Raw genomic sequence first — 18,621 nt, 5'->3', positions numbered from 1 at the left:
TACAGTATGACAGCATGGAAAGGGCTGGGGCTCCTCCCTCCCACTCCCTTGTTACTTGGGAGGTCCTGGCTCTTGGGCAGAGTTATTCCTATTTCCCTTTAGGATGGTTGCTTGCTGAAATCTTCTCTTTGGGAAGATATCTCACACTCTTTCTGGGAGTCAGAGAGATGTCCACTTATCTCTGGGATGGTTCTACATGTCTATGGGAGAGGGGTGATGTCTTTATATCCGTACTTTCCATCTCTGTCTCTGCTCTATTTCTAACTCTCTATCCTTCCCTGTGTTTCTCTCTCTGACTCTCTGATACTGGTCTGTCTCTCTCTCTCTCTCTCTCTCTCTCTGAGTCCTCCCCAGAGGTTCATTTTAGCCCTGACCCTTCTGGCTGCAACTTCACTGATTGCCTCTGAGGAGCCCTCTTTTCACCCAAGCGTTGGGAGGTGACTAGGATGGGCGATAGTCTCCTGATTTTGCGGATGGAAGAAAGTAAGACATGAGCAACTGAAAAGATGGCTTTGTGGAAGAAGATTAAGACTGGGGTTCCTTCACTGCAGATCCACTACTTCCCCTTTTTGTGCTATAGCCCACTGGCCAGTGGGAGCCAAAGGTGAAATCCTATGCTTGCACTTCCCTGGAAGACTGAGGCTGGTGACTCTCCTGAACTAGTAGCTTTGCCCAGCACTGTGACTTCCCTGTTTGCTTGAGGGGGCAAACCTGATGATCAGGCCCTGAACTCCAGCCTGTGCTAGAGGGGGGAACCCTCTTTTTAAAACAGATAAATAAATTTTTAAATTTTTTTCAAACAGATTTTTAAAATCTGTTCTTAAAAACAGATAAATAAATGTTAAGAGGACAGGAAAATGCTGTGCCCCAAATTTCTTTATTTACCTCTTCCTCCTCCTTCATTTACAATGGAGGAATAAGACCAGTAGAAAGATTTGCAGATAACATTTTTGTTTTATTTCCACTGAGAGAACCCCTAAAGAAAGCAGCAAGTACCTTCTGTACAATTGTCATGGCAACCGCTAGATTAGAGAGAGAGTATTGCTCGTCTCTCAGGGTTTGGGCCACCTGTTCGGGCTATTGTCACATAGCAGAGCAGGGGATGGGTACACAAAGACTAAAAAATGGGGTCTGTGAAAGAAAAGGGGTCTCAGGTATCAGGGAAAGGAGCAGGCGAGTGGTAGTGTTGGACAGGGGTAGAGTGGGCCGAGGTCCTCAGAGTAGGTGTGCCAGCCCATCATGACTGGAAGTTATGAGCTCTAAAAGAGAGGAGAGAACACAAATGTTAAAAGCTTTCCAGGCACACTCTTTCCAGTCTCCCTATCCCTTTCCTGAATATGGGCTAATTAAACTCATCTAAGTTTAGCTAATTATAGCTTAGCTCATCTAAGTTTAGCCTCATTGCTGCTAAACTCATTTCTCCCACCCAGGATGTATGTTTCTGCCTTTCCGCCTTGACAGAGGCTGCTACCCCTCTTTGCAAGCCCCCTCCTCTTCTGCTTCACAAGCCCAGGTCTCCCGCCTTCTCCCAAACCCACTGGCCAATTAACCTCCTAGAAACCTCTCAAGAGCCCACTGGCTCAATGCCCTCCTTTATGGGATCACACTCAGCATATTCCCATTTCTTTTCCTCTTCTCTATTAAGCTCACTTCAGTCAGGGATCCTGCAGCTTTCTTCAGAGCAATAGACTCCAATGTGAGCCTTGTCTACCTCCCTTTGAATCTGTCCCTTGCTCCCTGCAGCTTCCTTCCCAAGTCAGAGGCCTGGCTGACTGGCTCCTGAAGACACCCCACCAAGGATCTCTTCCCCAATCCGGAAGGCTCTCCGAATCCTGAGTCCCTCCTTTCTCCAAGGGGATGACCCACGGATTTATGGATTCATTTGGTTTATTTCAGTCCATTCTGAAACTCACCTACCAAAACCTCACCCACTGGAGCAAGTCCGGTTGTGCCCGAGAAGCCTAAACAAAAGGTAGAACGTTTGAGAGGACCAAATGGCACAAGGGTCCCAGCCCTTCTTTTGCCATCCTTCCAGTTCTAGAGACCCCCATTCTCCCCGTTACTCACCGAGGAAGTTACCACTTGTCCATTTTGCCCTCCCTGTGGAGACAAGATCAAATTGGTGGTTTGAGAAAGGCACTCAGCTTTCATTGATCTGTTCGAATCATAGGCTATAAAACTGAGAGAGGCCTAAAAGAGTCTGGCCTCTCCATTTTATTTGTGAAGAAACTCAGGTCCAGAGAGAAGAGGGATCCCCCTGTCCTTAGCACTCCCAACCATCCCTTCTATCCAGGGTTTCAGGATGATCTCAATAGCCTCCATTACCCTTCTCTGTCCATGGGGTCAGGACCCCAGAGCTGTCCTCTTTTTTTCCCAATCCTGTCCCCCAGCCAAGAATTCAGAACCCAGAAGCCCCCTATCTAGTTTTTCCCAAGTACCTCGTTGGGTTAGAGGTGACATTTAAAATGAAATTAATGCAGAGGAAGAAACCTCAAAAGCATTTTTCTTGGGCTTGGGAATTCATCCCACTCTTTAAATAGTTGAGAGTCAGATTTACTTTCCTAGTTCTGTGGTATTCAAATTCAATAGAATTATCTGTTTAGAGCTAGAAGAGAGCTTGGAAAATGGGATGGGAGGAAAGAGAGAGAGAGGGATGAGGTGGGTTTAGAAGAAGGAAGGGAAAGGAAAGAGAAGAGAAAGGAAGGAGAGAGGAGGAAAGAGAAGAAAATAGGGAGGAAAAAAAGAAGAGAAGGAGGGATGGGTGGACAAAGGGAAGGAGGAAGCGTAAAAGGAAAGAAGGAAATAAGAAGGAGGGGAGGGAAGGAGAAGAAGGATGTGGTCCCAGAGATTCCCAGCACCTGAACATTTGCCTCAGTGTAATCACAATGCTATTAGTATCCCTATTCTCAGCCCTGAAAGTTGAGGGCTTCTCCATGTTGGCTTTATAGACTTTCCTCCCATCCTTCAGAGAACCCTGGAAAAGTCATCCCACTCTTCCCTCTTCCTCTCTCCTCTCCTAGGAGCAGAAACCCTTGTCTGCTCAAAGGACCCTCGAGAAAAGACTACCTAGTTGCCTACACTTGCTTATTATTTGTCCTATTGATTACCTTTCTAAAATTGCATCCTTTGTGATTAAAAAAAAATCCAGACTTTAGAACAAAGCAAGCTTCTGTAAAGCCTTTAGAAAGTTTGTGTTTTTCCTTTGGCAGGAGGATGGCTGAGTACAGAGCCTTGGAGCTGGGGCTTAATGCTCTGGCCCTGGCACACGTGTGGCACCAGGCAGTTCTCTAGAGGGGTGGGGACCTCTTTGGTAGAAGGAGCCTGTTCCTCATGCCAGAGACATCCCAGGTGCAGCCCTGTGTCCCTCCTCATTGATTTAATCATCGCACCCTCAGCCACTTTCCTGACTTCCCTTTTTTTTGTCCTACTCTCTTCTGTTCTCCCTTCCCTTGGCACCCAACCTGGTTATCTAGATATGAAGCAGACACTGAGTCCCAAAGATTTTCTGGCTGGCTTGCTCCATGGCTGGCTTGCTCCGTGACTGCCTTTAGGACCAGTCTGACTTCCCATAGCCTGGCCGAGTGATGAAGAGCCTGGCCAGGGGCTGCCCACGTGTGTCTAACATGTGTGTTCCTGGACAAGTCATTTAACTGGGTCAGTGACTTAGCCAGCCAGTAAACTTTTATTAAACATTCCCTTAGGTGCCAGGTCTGAAAAAGTGGAATAAGCATTTCGGGGATGCAGAGAAAGGCAAAAATGCCTGTCCTGCCCACACATTCTGGTGGGAAACAGGACATGAAAATAACTAGACACGTGTGGGATGTTACACAACATCTGTAAAGGGAATCAAGATGGGACCTGACAAGGGGAGATCCAACCGGTGTCCAGAAGGACTACAGGAAAACACAAAGACCCAGGTGAGGAGGGAGAGAGCTAAGGCCAGGGGTATCAGAGCTGGGGGGGGGGCATCAGAACTGGGGAGAAGAGACCAGAGCTGGGGGAGGGAGAACTAGAGATCTGGGGGAGAATCAGAGATGGGGGGAGAACCAGAGATGGGGGGAGAACCACAGCTGGGGGAGGGGAACCAGAGTTAGGGAAGGGAAACCAGAGCTGGGGAAGGGAAATCAGAGCTGGGGGAAGAACCAAAGCTGGGGGAAAACCATAGATGGGGGGGAGCTAGAGCTGGGGGGGAACCAGAGTTGGTGGGAAGCATCAGAGCTAAAGGGGGTACCAGAGCTAAAGCGGGGGGCTCTGGTAAAAGGGCCTGTTTACATGAGGAAAGAAAGCCCCTCACAACCAGGAGCATCTCCTGGATTTACTGGTCAGGAGTGACTCAGAGGGGAGAGGATAGTTGGCTGTGGCCCAACAATCGACTTCACTCTCCTGCTCACTCAGGCTGCCCTCCCTTCTCCCTTAGCTGTGGGCATGGGAGTGAGGTATGTGGTACATGTAGCATGTGTGTATGTGTGTGAGTGTAAGTGTGAGAGAGTGTGAGTGTGAGAGTGTGATTGTGATGGCCGAATTGCTGAACTCTCTCTTCCCTACCCAGTAACCCCACAGGAGATTCCCGAGGGATTCTTGGTCTCCATTCTGGGAGAATCAGGCTCATTTAGTCATAACATTATGGGAGCACATGAACAAAAGCCGCTGGGGAAGGGCAGGCATGGGTGGGTAGGTGGGCACATGACTGGTGGAGGGAATGCCCCCCTCCAGAAGCTCCACTGGAAGCAATCTCCCTGAGTGCCTGTCATTAACGGCAGAAAAACAGCTAGAGCTAAGCAATGGGGCTAGAGTAGATTGGTTTTGAGGCACAGGAAGAAAGGAAACTGTACTTATTAAGTGCCTCCTGTATGCCAGGCACAGGGCTAAGCACTTTACCAATAGCATTGGATCCTCACAAGAGCCCTGAGAGGAAGATGCTGTTATTAGCCCTGTCTTACTTTGAGAGAGACCAGACGTGAGCAATCCCAGTGCTGATGGAGAAAGCTGCCCTTTCTCCCATTCTACTTGCAGGCAGGACTCCGTGGGAAGGCGGCGCAGGGTTCAGCAGGCCTTACCTTAGCTGCTGTTCCGTAGGGGTACTGTCCTGCCTGAGGAGTGGGGTACGCCTGCTGATTGAAGCTCTGTGAGATCGGGGAGAAGGGGAGAGGGCTTTCCATGGCGGCTCATCTGCTTTCCCAGAGTTCCTTGCCCATTGTCCCCTCTGAGACCCCACAATGCCCATCTCCCCATAGTTTGGGATCCCTTCTCCCTTCTCTGCTTCCCTGTAGCCTTGATCAACGTTAGGCAGAGAGAGCTCCTTCCCCCTGGGAACTTTCTCTGCTTATCTCACACCCTCCCATCGCCAGTCCCCAGATTCTCTAAGAGTGAGATTGTGGCCCTTTCTGGGGCATCTTTTGGCTCCTTGGGAATAAGGACTCTTGGTTTTGTATCTCTCTGGGTTGGGACTTACCTGGTTCACACCCCCAGCCCTCTTCTGAAGATTAAGTTCCTCTTCGTTCTAAAAGGGGAGGAAGGGCACTTAGTGCTTCTGCCAGCAATTCCATCCACCCCTCGATCCCAGGACCTGAGGAAAGCTGCACGACTTTCCATGGCCTCGAAGAACCCAGGTATCCTGCCCTCCCCTCCCAGGAGCCCCTGGGTACCAGGAGCTGCCCACACAGAGGGCAGGGAGCCCGACGGGGAAGGGGGGTGCCCCAGATAGATCTAAGTTGTTGATTTCAACACTCACAGGGTGGGGCTGGGGGGGGGCAGAGAACTGATCTGGACCCGCCCTCCTCACCCCAAACCCAGACACCTGGGCTCTCCTTGGTCTGGAGCAACAGGTGGAAAAAGCTCAGCCCCACACCAGCTGCTTGGGTGTGAGCCTAAATAAGCCAGCCTCCACCCTGTCTCACTCCCCCAGCCCCTGTTCCACTCCCAGGATCTAGCCCCCAGCCCTGGCTCCCATCAACCCATCCATGAATGTCATTCTCTAAACCCCCACCCACTTTCTCCCTTACTACACCCAGACTCCCGTGTAGGAGTCTATAAAATGTTTCTAGCCCAAAGAACTCTTCACAGTGACCTATAAATGAGTCCTAAGATTGACTTTCCAAGGGAAAGAAAGAAATAAGGACAGCAGACTCCAACTTGACTTGGATTCTGCTCAGAAAGCTCAGCCCAAAGCAAGGGGACCGTGTTGCCCCCACCCCACCCCAATCTTCACCTCCTCCCTTCCAGAAAAATGCAAATCCTAAACACAGCCTAAAGCAGACCTCCAACTCCAGCCCCCTGCTCATGGCCACCTCTACCCCTCCAACGCTTCCCCAGGACCTGGAGCATCAAGTCCAAACCCCCCTTTTTGAGACCTCGGTGCCTCCTAATTACAGTTCCCTTCCAGGGCCTAACTGGCCTACATTTGAACCCCTGATCTTCCAAGACCCAAGTGTCCCGCCATTCCCCATCCAAATCAACAAAGCCCTTAACCAGATCTTTCTTCATGCGCTGACTCCAATAATCTTACTTAGTTTCCCTTCCCCAAAGTCTCTCTCTCATGTCTCCTTCATCAGCTGGGCCCAGGACTCCAAAATCCTCGACAGTGGAGGAACGGGTACCAAGCGACTGCTCTCCTGCCCTCCCTTCCCTCGTTCCATTACCCACCCTGCCATGGCTCCCCCCAAGCCACGACAAGCTAAGCAGCAGCAGCAGCAGCAGAGCAGAGACAGTCGGCGCTTTCATGTTCTTGCAGCTTGAGATGCACTGTCCCAACCTCCAGGCCCTGGGTTTTTATACCTGGGAAGGCTGGGAGGACCTCCCTCCCCTATGAGTCATAGCTTTCCCTCCATACCCTAACTCCCACCTCCACCCAGGGTTGCCTAAACAGACAAAGGCGCTAAGTAGGGCAGGGGGCTGAGTCAGCAAGTTGCCGGCCAGGCAGAGTTCCCAGACCCAGAGCCAGGGACCCCAGCCCCATTACCTCGGTGATCATTTTCCAATTGATGTAAGGTGTGTTCTGCTTGAAATCCTACAAGGATAGGAAAAGAAGAGATGTTCCCAGACATCGGGGGAAGGTTCTGGGTGTTCGGGGAGGGACAGCCTTGGGCCTAGCATGGAGATCAGCACCAGGTACCAGGTTTGGGTGAGGTGCAAAATGAAGATAAGGGACAAGGATGTGGGGGTCGGTAGTGAAAGTCCTTATCAAATGGTACCATAATGGGGCAATTAGAAGTGGACCAGGTCTTGGTCTTAGGAAGGAAATGAGATTGAGGAGAACATGAGGGATGAGCGCTTAAAGGAGGGCCACATTTCGAGAGGGGAGGGGATTGACTGAGGGGCTTCTCCTACCTCCCAGAGCCGTCTCAAGTAAAGGAAGACCCGAGTACTGGGGCGTGGGAAGTGACGCTGTGGAGGAAAAGTGGAAGCAAATTAGCTGGGAGCTTCACTCCTCCCTGCTCCTTTGGCACAAGTGTGTGTGGCTTTCTCTCTGAGATTTCTTGTCTGTCCCCAACACTCTCTCTCTCTTTCTCCTCTCTCTTCTCTCCTCTCTCACCTCTCTCTCCTTCCTCTCTCTCTCTGTCTCTCTTTCTGTTTTTTTTCTTTCTCTCTGTTTTTCTCTTTTTTCCCTCCTCCCTTTTTCTCTCTTCTCCCTCCCATTCCCCAACCTCATTGCCACCAACAATCTTTCATAGTGACTAAAGACTTGGGAGGAGCTGGACACAGACAGCTTGGAGCCTCTAAGGGAGAGGTGGTGGATTGAGTGGAGGAAAGCTCAGTTCTGGGCAATGAAGTAGAAAGGAAGATGTGGGAGCCAGAGACTGACAGAGCTATTATCCCAGCCCCATTACCCACATTCTTTGCTTTGGATTTTCCCCCATTATAATAAAAGGAATTAATAATAAAAGGATTCCCTCTCCATTATAATAAAAGGAACCAGACCTGGAGGGAGAGCTCAGTGGTGAGACCCCACCCCCTGCCCAGTGCTTCCCCTCCCAAACCCTGGCCCTCACTCTTCCCCTTCAACCCTCTCCCCCTTAAACATGAAAAAGACGGCAAGAAAGAGCAGAGACTGACAGTACAGGGGAGCTGCGGTTTATTTAAAGGAGAAGGAAATATTCTCATTTTAGGGAATTTGGGAGTGGGACCTGAGGGTCCCATCCATCTGGCAACTCCTCGTCTGGAAATCACTGGATGCGAAAGCTCCTCTGGTCCTGGGCAAAAAAATAAGCTCTGAGAGGGAGCTCTGGGGGTGGGGGTGGCAATTCTAGGTAAGATGGACTAGATCGTATTTGGAGCTCTGATCCAGAACCTCCCCAGTGATACCCGGTTGTCCATCATGTCCAAATCAAAATTTCCAGTATTGGGCAGGAAGGTCTCTTCATAATAGCTGTCCTCCTGACCTGATCTGCTTCTAGTATCCCAATCCCTATTTCCACTATGGAATTTTCCCTCTAAAGGCTCCCTTCTCGGGACCATTCCTCCCTTCCCCTCCAGCCTGAGATTTATTTTCATTATATTTGTTTACATTTAAGGTAATATTCTATTAATATCTGGATAGATGTTATATGGGTGTGTGTCCCGTCTCTCTAACCAGACCACAAACTCTCTGACTTTATATGATTCCCTGAGGGACCACGTCTCCTTAGTGAAGTAGGAACTCCCTGAGAGTAAATCCCTTCTCCCTCAGACTGGACATTCTGCAAAAGCGGGACCACGATTCCTCAGTTCTCTGTCTCCTACTTGGAATTGCCCATGTGTCCTTGTCCCTTCAGCCTTTGGCAAGTTCTTCCCATCCTGTCCATTCTCTCCTGAGCTCTAAATAGGCAATCACTTTCCAAATGGATCAGTCAACTCAAAATGTGCAAGCCAGTACAGATTACTTCCAAGAAGGAAGTGTCAGGAGTCTAACTTTCTGGGATGATCCTGCTCATGCATTTCCTGCCTCCCAGCCCTGATCAACCATGTCACACTCCATACATAGCACCATGGTGACCTCATACACCATTGCCCGCATTTTCTATGAGAAAAATGAGGCCCAGCGGGGCGATTTGGCACAAGTGGTAGCAGAGACTGGTCCCCTGCTCTTTCTACTGTTCATACCCCATCTCCTCTCCCTGATCCCATATACTATGAGAACTGGATAAATTAACTTGCTTTAGAGAGAGAGGAAAACTGAGGCACAAGGCCCTTCACCCATCAAGAACTGTATGAGGAAAGCATCAATGAGTTCTTTCCATGTCCTGTCCATAGGTTCCAAGTCTCTCCCACAAAATACTCTCTCTCTTCCAAGGATCTAGAGAGATCCCCCTCTGCTTCCAGCCTCCTAGCCTAAATCAGGGTTCATCATCCTTAGGGGATGTGTCAGGATAACCAGGGACTTTCAGTCAGGAGACTGATCTGAGTTCTTGCTCTGATGTCCAGTCCCCCGCCCATCCCTTCCCTAGTAATGTAAGGAGATGGACTAGATTATCTCAGTGTCAACATACTCCATATATTCCCTCTACCTCAGAGGTTTCAATTGGGCCTGTCTTACTCCCTTTTTCCCCTCCACTCTTCTACTCTCAAGGACCCATATGTCCTGGCCTCCCAGCTCAGTCCTTACCTTGTTTATGGCATCCCAGTTAATAAAACCCAGCTTGGATTTAAAATTCTGCAGAGAAAAAGGAGGGACGAAATTAGATCAAAATGTGGGCAGAGCCTAGGAACAAGAGCACACCACCAACACAACCCAGCAGCCCAGGGACCCCTACACCTGAACAGGTGGCATCTGGACAATCGGGGGACAGAACGGCTCAGTTGGGAGGGGAGGGGAGGGAAGGGGGGATGCTGTTTACCAGACTCACCTTCCAGAATGTGTCAAAGTTGAAGAAGCCTTGAGCGTTGGGACCATTCTAAGGAACAGAAATGAGAATAAGGGGTGAGAGGGTCATCCCAAGACTCTCTTAAATGATGAGATTTATCAACAGGACACCTGAGTTCTGGGTCAAAAAGGGCTTGGTGCAAGACCACATGCCAGGACAACAGGGGGCCCACAAATCCCTTGCCTCCAAGTGGTCCCATTCCCTTGGTCCCTCCACATGTAAATGTAACATGCCAGTCAGGGCAGTACGCACATAAGCTCCGTTTCCACCATTGATCTCAGTTTCTCCTATTCTTTCTCCAGCTGAGTAAGGCCCAGATCCCTGTATGAGGAGGGGGCAAAGAAAAGTGAATCACAGAGAGTATCAGATCCCCCCACCCCCGCCCCCTCATTTGAAGCCTCAGCCCTTCTCTGCCCTGGTCTGACTTCTCCCAAGGGGCCTCAGCAGCATCACGGGAAACCTTCTCCCTCACCCTCCTGGCATTAGCTCTTAAAGCTGGTAGACTCAGTGACTGTCCCCTCTGACCACCTCCTAAACACATATGTACTCTCCTGACCTGAGTCTTAGTCATCCATGTCCAAAAGGAACATTCATGAAATGATCACTAAGGGTACAGCATTGTAGAAGAAAGAAGAGGGGAGGGAGAGAGAAAGGGGGAGAAAGAGATAGAGACAGAGACAGACAGAGAGGCAAAAAGACATAGAGAGAGATCACAGAGATAGAGACAGAGACTTACACAGAGACGACAGAGAATCAGACCAACAGAGACACCCCCAGAGAGAAACATAAGGTTGTGCCTCACAGCACAATAACCCCATGAAATATAAATTTTCTTTCCCACTTTACAAGTAAGGAATGGGGATGTGGAGAGGTTATGAACAAGGCTATAAAGCTCTTAAGTGGGATAACAGAATTGGAACTCAGATCCTATGAACCAAGTCTTTACACTCAACCAGAGTTTGTGCCTTTTTAGAGCTCCTGGTGCATCTCCTATTCAAGCACAGCTCTTGGAATCTTTGTCCTCCTTCTTAGATCACCTCAGAAACCCTACTTCTCAGGGATTTCTCCAGAGTCCTTGCCACACCCTGCTGTTAGTGTTCTGCACTCCCTCCTATTACCCTGGATTTATTCATATGCAAAAATACTGGCTCTAGGCTGGATTTGAATCTTACTCCTGCTGTTCCCTCCCCATGGAATCTCACTTAACCTGATTTGATCTCAATTTTCTCATCTACAAATTGAGAGGGTTGGACTCTAGATCTAGGATCTTATGATGTAGGTTCATATTGTCCACCCTAGTAGAATGTAAACTTCCTGAGGACAGGCATTTTTTATTTTCTTTTTCTTCCTTATCCCTAATGTTGTCAAGGTTTTGCTAAATTCTCGCTATATTATATTGAATTGATCTGAAAATGTGCTAGTGGCAATAAGACATGCAAACAAATAAATTCCCTACAAAGTAGAAAGTAAATGCAAAGGCTGAGGCCATACAAAGGACTATGGAAAATTTGGGATAAGGAGATGTTTCTATATGATAGAAACACCTCCTTATCTATTCATGGATTAATTTAAACTATGAATCATGTCCCAACTAGTCTCATCTGACTTTCCTCTATCAGACACCACTCTGAATAGCAATGGAGAAATAAAGTAGGACTCACAAAGTTACCCCCAGAAGCTCCATTCTGTCCTCCTGGACCAGATCCCTGAAAAGAGGAGAGAGAGAGAGAAGGAGACAAATCAATATATATAAACATAGTTTATATAATTAGATAGAATATTATTAGACTATAATAGAATACTCCTTATTCTATTCAAGAATAATAGAATAGAACAGAAGTGCCTGGTCCACTTCAGCTAGGATATTCCATAGTCTTCATTGCCACACTCTTCATAACTACAGTAAACAAGATGTTCCAACCAGTGCTCACACTGTCCAGAGCTCCCAACCCAATGTTCTTTCTCTTTCAACACTACATTTGCATTTGAACATGGAGATTTTCAGATATTTTGAAAAACCCTAAGTGATTATAACACTCAATATGCTTATGTTTTGAATTCAGCTAGTTAGCTTCCTAGCTCCAGAGTCAGTGTTTTTTCCTTGGTCTTGGTAAAGGGTCCTCTCCGCATTTTGAAATTGTCTTATCTAATGTACAGGGAGTTATCAAGACAGGTGGAACTGGACATACCTCTCCTATAAGTCATCTCTGACTCCCTCCTTTGTTCTGGCCTGATTTTTTTTCTCATTTTTTCAACTGGCAAGAAAGCTTTCCAACCATCTCCTCTTCATGTCCCACCCCTTTCAGTTATCTCTCTCTCATCTATTCTTTAATATGACTTCAATCTGACCTCCTCCAGGAAGCCCTCCCTGACTAGCTCCAGTGGCTCCTTAGCAGTCCTGACATGTTTGCTCTTTGAATATTCTTAACGCATTTCATGATAGCGTGCAAATGTAAGTGTTCTTTTTGCTCAACGGTACTTTCTAGGAGCAGCGGCTGGGTCTGATTTTTCTTGCAACACCTAGGAGAGGATCATGGGTCCTCTGGGTGATCTCCATGTGAAAAAGTAGGGAGTTGGCCACACTCGACCATATCCTAGCTAGTCTTTTTAATTTTTTTAAAAATCTTTATTGTTTTATTTTTTTCTGGCTATCCATGTATATTAACTTTTAAAATACATATTTCTTTATGAATCATGTCCCAGCTAGTCTCATCTGACTTTCCTCCATCAGACACCCCTCTGAATAGCAATGGAGAAATAAAGTAGGACTCACAAAGTTACCCCCAGAAGCTCCATTCTGTCCTCCTGGACCAGATCCCTGAAAAGAGGAGAGAGAGAGAGAAGGAGACAAATCAAGCCTCCAGAGATCAGGGAACCTGGCATCCTGTCCATCAATTCCATTTCCTCCCAAACCCAATCCTCATTCCATCCTCACCTGGTTATTGATGCTTCCAAGGATGTCTTTCCCATGATTGATTGTATCCTGTGGGAAGATGGAATAGAAAGTTAGAGGCAGGGATTGAGGAAGACAATTGGGAGTAGCTAGAAGACTCCATGATCTCAGAGAAGTTGAGGTTTCCTTAAACCCTTTTGGATTCTCTCCCAATAGCAGGGTGGTCTTCGGAACGTAGAGACAGGGACATAAAGGACTTTCTGGAACTCCATGAAATAGAGAGTTAACCTCCCTCCCTCACTCGATCCCTCCCTCCCTTAGCAAAACCTGATCCTATCTCTATGTGGAGCGTGAAAATCTTGTTTCACCTTTCATTGTTGACAGTATCACCTCCCTTGCTTACTTAAGTTCTTTCTTGATGTTATCAATTCATTTTCATTTCCACAAGCACCCCGCTGCCCAACTGGAGTTTGGGAGGGGAGGCCTTGCAAACCAAAGCACTTTATTTTCTTCACCCTCCTCCAGGGAAGGGGTGAGCCCAGCAAGCTTCAATTTGGGGAAGAGGATCACCCATGGGATCCATGGTTCTCTACTAGGTTCTGTGAGAAAAAATCAGACTCAGCCACTGCTGCTAAAAAGCTCGGTTGGGAAAGAGGAGGAAAGATCCAACTTAGATGGATGCTTTTCCTCAGTCTGTGAATGAGAAAGCAGACAGGAATTGAATGTGGGGAGACTGGATGACTTTCCAGCTTCTTCCCAGTGAGATTTTTCACATCCATCAATTATTCAAGACCTTAAGATCCCCAAATCACTAGATACATGTATATTCCACTAAATGATCAAACTCAGAGAGACAAGTTGATGGCCGTCTACCCCTCAGCTTCCCTTCCTTAGCACAGATGACTGAGAGCTAATCCCCATTCTCTCTGGCATGATCTGGCTTATTCTTTCTAAGAAGCAGGATCTTCAGTCTCCAGGCTCCTTACCCGGATGATGGCGTCACTGTCAGGTTTGTTTCCACTCTGTCCGTTGTCCTGAGAGCTGCTTCCCTGGGTGAGAAGAAGAGACAGACAAGAATGGGCTTTGCTTTCCCAAAATCTGGCGACAAATCCCTTGGTTAACTCCATTAAAGACTGATGGCTCCCTTCCTCATCTGCTGCCCTTCCCAGCATACACTCACCTCTTGACTGTCTTTGCCTCCGCTACTTCCACCACTGCCAGAAGATGAAGTAGATTCCTAAAAAAGAGGGAGAATTCTGAAGTTGCCATAGAAGGATTTTACAAGTGTGATAACCGATGCACCAAGACTATGCTGTCAGCTAGTCTTGCTTTAAGCAAAACTGATATGAAATCAGGATTCACCAAATAAACAAACAGGAGAGTTATTTGTCACCCAAAAATATTCATAACTCGCCAAAGACTTTACCAGTCACCTCCACGGTGTACCTTTAAAATTTGTCCTGGTGTGTAATGTACCTTGGCACAGACTCGGCTGCTTAAGACTTGTAGAGACTTGCTCCTACTGTGTGAATTCTACATTTATTCCCATGCCCTCATATATCTTATTGGATTATTAAATTCTTGTAAAAGCTTCAGAGCTCCTGTTAGGACCAAGGGTACCCCATAGTTGGTATCAGGTTGAGATTGAAAGATAAAAATGGAGTAAGGGGTCAGCAGGATTGGGGCTGAGATTATTGATTTCTAAGAGTAGTGTTCCTTGTAAGAATGACGATGGTAACTGGCCATTAACAGCTTCTGAAGCTCACCTTGCTTCCACTGTCCGGGTTCTCACACTGAGAAGGGAAAAGAAGAGAAAGTTTTAGGGGTAGACCTTGGCACTAGAAACCCACACCATAAAATCCCAGGAACTCAGTCACACTTCAATGAACCAAATCCCAAATCAGGCCTTGAGCCCCATCCTAACACCCCAATCTAGTTCCAAGCCCCCAATCCTTAATGCTATTTTTAATCCCCACTATCCATCCTTCCCAGCACACACTCACCCCTTGACCGCCTTTGCCTCCGCTACTTCCACCACTGCCAGAAGATGAAGTAGATCCCTAAAAAAGAGGGAGAATTCTGAGGTTGCCATAGAAGGACTTAGAAGTGTGATAACCGATGCACCCAGGCTTTCTTTATAGGTCAGCAACTCATTGCTTCTCTCTCCTCCTGTCCCCAACCATCCCTTCCCACCTTCTCAACAGGGCTGGAAAACAAAATTATGGCTTCCCATCTGTGTGTTTTTTTTTTGTTTTGTTTTGTTTTTATGGAAGAGACTTGGATAGCAAGCTAGCTTTTAAATTTAGGTTCGATCTTGGTTGGGATGTAGGGAAGGGGTCGAGGGAACAACCTCCATCCTTTACCACCTCCTAGAACGCAGTAAATCAGAAAACTCTTTATAGCGCTCACCTGTTTGCTGCTGCCTCCGCTAGTGGTTGATTCTGGGCTTGTGGCCTGGGCAAAGATTTGGAATAAGGTTATTAGGGGGAAGGAATGAATGCAGAAGGGAGTTAAGCTGCAACATCAGCCAGCCAGGACCAGAGGAGATGGTCTCTGACCGTAGTGAAGGCTGTCTCCCTTTTTTTCTCTCTCATCACCCTATCATGGGACTGTGGTCCAGCCATAGCTGCTCTCCTCCTTAAAGGTCCCACCTTCTGCAGGAAGGCTTTGCCAGCCCACCCACTTCCTCTCAGAAAAGAACTCTCTCCTCTGGCTGCCTCCTGACTTCCTTCAAGTCTTAGCTTCACTTCCATCCTTTCCTACCCTCTCCCGAATCCTAGAGCCTTCCCTTTAAGGCTGTCCCCCACTTATCCTGTATATTTCTTCTCTGTATATAGTTGTATGTACATGGTCTCCCCCGTTAGATTGTGAGCTCTGGGCATATAGAACCTATATTGAACGGCTTGAGTTCTCAATGACGGGGAGTGGGGAGGAGGAAGGGGAAGATTCTGGAACTCAAAGTTTTAAAAACGAAGGTTAAAAATTCTTTTTGATAGAGTACCAGTCCTGGAGTCAGGAGGACGGAATTCAAAGCCCGTCTCAGATACTTAATACCTCCTACCTGGGGGACCCCAGGCAAGTCACTTAATCCCAGTTGCCTCCCCCCACCAAAAAAAAACAACAAAAAAGGGGGGATTCTTTTTTACATGTAACTGGGGCAAAAATAATAAATAAATAAATAGAAATAATAAATAATAAAAAGGATTGTAAACTCCAGGGCAAGAGATGTTTTTGCCCTTTTTTTCATCCCCAGCACTAGGGTGGGGCACACAGATAAGTCCTTAACAAATGCTTGTTAATTGACTGACTCTCTGCTGCCTCTGAGCCTAGGATGGTTAGCAAAGGTACCTACAAGTAGAGTTTGCGGTTCAAAGGCTGACTGCCACTTGAACCTGTGTGATATCACCTGGGTCTCAGTTTCCTCCTCTGCAAAATGAGGGAGTGGATGGGACAGTCCCTGGGATCTCTCCTAGCTCTCTGCATTAATGATCCTGTGATTCATAAGCCAGTCTCCCCTTCCTCACCCCTCCTTCTGTTCTCCCTTCTTAAATGAGCTGCTCCATGGCCTCTGGCCCGACTCTGGGCGCTTGGCTGGCCCTTTTAGGCCGTGGTGAGTGTTTTTCCACCTTATCCCGACAAGGATCCTTCTACCACCCCCCAAGATGCTGGATGCTGGCCAAAGGCAGAAGCCCCCGGCTCTTTGGACCTGCAGGTGTCTGCTGAGGGGACGGAAATTAGAGGGAGGGGTGGCCACCTTCTGTGTGTGACACCAGGCTCACCTTTTGGGAGTTTGCATAGGAGGCTGGAGTACTGCTGATACTGTTACTGTATTCTTGGGAGTTACTGCCGCCCTAAGGGAAAGGAAGTGACACAGTCAGAGAAATCAAGATGTTTACCTCCATTCATCCTCCAGCCTTCCCCTCCCTCTCTTCTCCCCTCCTGGGTGGACACCTGGAATGAGTGAGGGAGAGACTTCCCCACCCCCAGAACATGTTTCAGTTTTCCCATATCTTCTTACCCCAGAGGTACTTCCACTGTCTGACCCAGAGGAGGGGGGGTTGGTGCACTAAAGGGAAAAGTAGATTGAGGAATTAGGAAGTTCAGGTTTCCTCAAGTCAGAATTTGAATCCCTTCCAATCTAGCGTATTCCTCTAGATCTGAGATCATCCCCGTCCTCCCTCCTTTCCCTCTCCCCACAAAGGCCTTCCCATCATTCCTCCTCACCACTTATTCTCCTGTCTTCCCCTCATTGCTTTCCCCACTTTTCCTAATTCTCTTTTCACCTCTCTTTCCTCACCCACCACCATCTTCTCCAATATCCCTCTTCCCAGCGGCCTCCTCCCCAGATTTCCCTCTTACCCCTGATTCCTGGCTGCTGCTCCTCTCTACCAGCTTTCCGCTTCCTGAATTACCACCCTACAATGAGAGGGAGAGGGAAATAACAGGTGGAGAACAGGTGGGTTAGGGTGGCGGTCCTGGGGGGAGGAGGGAGTTGAAAGATTTGAGGGAGAAGACTAGTAGTTAGTGGAGGATCATGGGCTGGTTTCTTTTACCTGAAGACCGGTTCCCTGACCGGATAAACCGCCCTGGCTTCCTTGGCCCTGTAAACCTCCTTGAGGGCTGGTTCCACCACTGCTTGCACTTCCATGTCCTCCCAAGAGCCCATGACCAGTGTGAGAGCCGCTTCCAAGGATCCCGTGCCCTCCACCTGAGAGCAGTCCATTATGTGTCTGCAAAGAGAGCATCCTTGGAGTTGGCGTCCTTTACTGACTGCGAAGGGAGACTAGGAGAAAGAGATGGAGAAAAAGCCACCGAGAAAGAGGGACAGAAGGGCAACAGACAAAGACTGTGACAGGCCACGGGGGCGAGTGGACATTCGAACCCTATCCCTGTGCCAGTTTTCTGGACGCACACGATCTATCTGCCCCCCCCCAACCCTTCCTCCCCACCCCACTTCTTTCACTCTTCCCTTCCACTCACATTAGGATTGCTGGCGCCATGATGGATCCCCAGCCATGGACGATGGGCTAGATTATCAGCCCCGTGACCGATTGTCTCCCCGACATTACTGATCTCTTTACCCACAGAACTCCCGGCATGATTGATGGCGTTCCCTATATCCTGCAACCCGTGACCAAATGGCTGTCCAACCCCAGGACCAATAGCTTCCCTAATTCCATGGTTAACAGCCTCCTCAAACCCATGTCTCACGGCCTCTCCAACCCTCTCGCCAACAGCCTCCCCGACCCTCTCCGCAACCTCTCCCCCGGCAGCCCCTGGGGGCCCTTCTGCATTCAGCGGGGCGCCCCAGCTGCCCCTGAAGGACAGGGACAATATAAGGCCCAAGAGGAATTCCTCCAGTTTCATCTCTGCCTCCTCTTCGTTTCTTTTTTCTTTTTTTTTTTTTTTTAAGTTTTATTCTTCTTGTCTCACACTTTCCCTTCTCCTTCTGGTTTCTCTTCTCCTTCCTCTAGTTCCCTCTTTTCTCAACCTCCCGTCTGCCGCCCCTCTGTGTCTATGGCCTTCTCTTCTTTCCTTGGTTCCCTGACTCCCCAGAATCCTTCCTCCAGCCACTGCTCCTTATACATTGACAGGGAGAGGGAGGTGACAAAATGGGGTGGGCCCCCAGACCCCTCCGCCCCCAGTGATTCACTGACTGACGATAAGGTAATGAGCTATAATTGAATGTCTGTGTTGCAATGGGAGGGAGCAAGGAGAGGAGGCAGGGAGGGACAGACAATATCCCAGTTTCCTCACCAGAGGAATTTAGAACGCTGGGTGGGGAGAAGGGCACCCCAGGAGAGAAACCATTGGTCTCACTTGAAGGTGGATGCGAGGGCATACCTGGGGAGGGAGAACGCCCAGGTAGGGACAGCCCGTCAGGAGCGG

At 48.4% G+C, this 18,621-nt stretch overlaps 1 protein-coding gene across 3 annotated transcripts; it reads right to left on the bottom strand.

Annotated features, from left to right (window-relative positions):
* Positions 1-858: 858 nt before the first annotated feature.
* Positions 859-18,292, bottom strand: DMKN (dermokine). 3 transcript variants are annotated; one of them, XM_031963778.1, is made up of 23 exons: positions 17,713-18,292; positions 17,286-17,462; positions 17,092-17,148; positions 16,751-16,798; positions 16,512-16,583; positions 15,142-15,186; positions 14,736-14,792; positions 14,499-14,525; positions 13,913-13,969; positions 13,719-13,781; positions 12,775-12,822; positions 12,613-12,657; positions 11,501-11,545; positions 10,092-10,160; positions 9,822-9,869; positions 9,581-9,628; positions 7,327-7,383; positions 6,959-7,006; positions 5,453-5,500; positions 5,058-5,123; positions 2,068-2,100; positions 1,914-1,961; positions 859-1,259 (listed from the first exon to the last, which is right to left on the bottom strand). In XM_031963778.1, exons 1-22 carry the CDS (start codon positions 18,097-18,099, stop codon positions 1,914-1,916), a joined length of 1,593 nt encoding a protein of 530 aa, XP_031819638.1. In that variant the 5' UTR covers positions 18,100-18,292; the 3' UTR covers positions 859-1,259. The 3 variants fall into 3 exon arrangements, with proteins under 3 accessions (XP_031819638.1, XP_031819639.1, XP_031819640.1); XM_031963779.1 differs by lacking the exon at positions 11,501-11,545; XM_031963780.1 differs by lacking the exons at positions 859-1,259; positions 1,914-1,961; positions 2,068-2,100; ... (2 more) ...; positions 6,959-7,006; positions 7,327-7,383 and adding an exon at positions 8,049-8,189.
* Positions 18,293-18,621: the final 329 nt, after the last annotated feature.

The sequence above is a fragment of the Sarcophilus harrisii genome, chromosome 3, assembly GCF_902635505.1.
Source record: "Sarcophilus harrisii chromosome 3, mSarHar1.11, whole genome shotgun sequence".
NCBI classification, from domain to species: Eukaryota; Metazoa; Chordata; class Mammalia; order Dasyuromorphia; family Dasyuridae; genus Sarcophilus; species Sarcophilus harrisii.
This window is presented reverse-complemented; position numbering and strand designations above follow the sequence as displayed.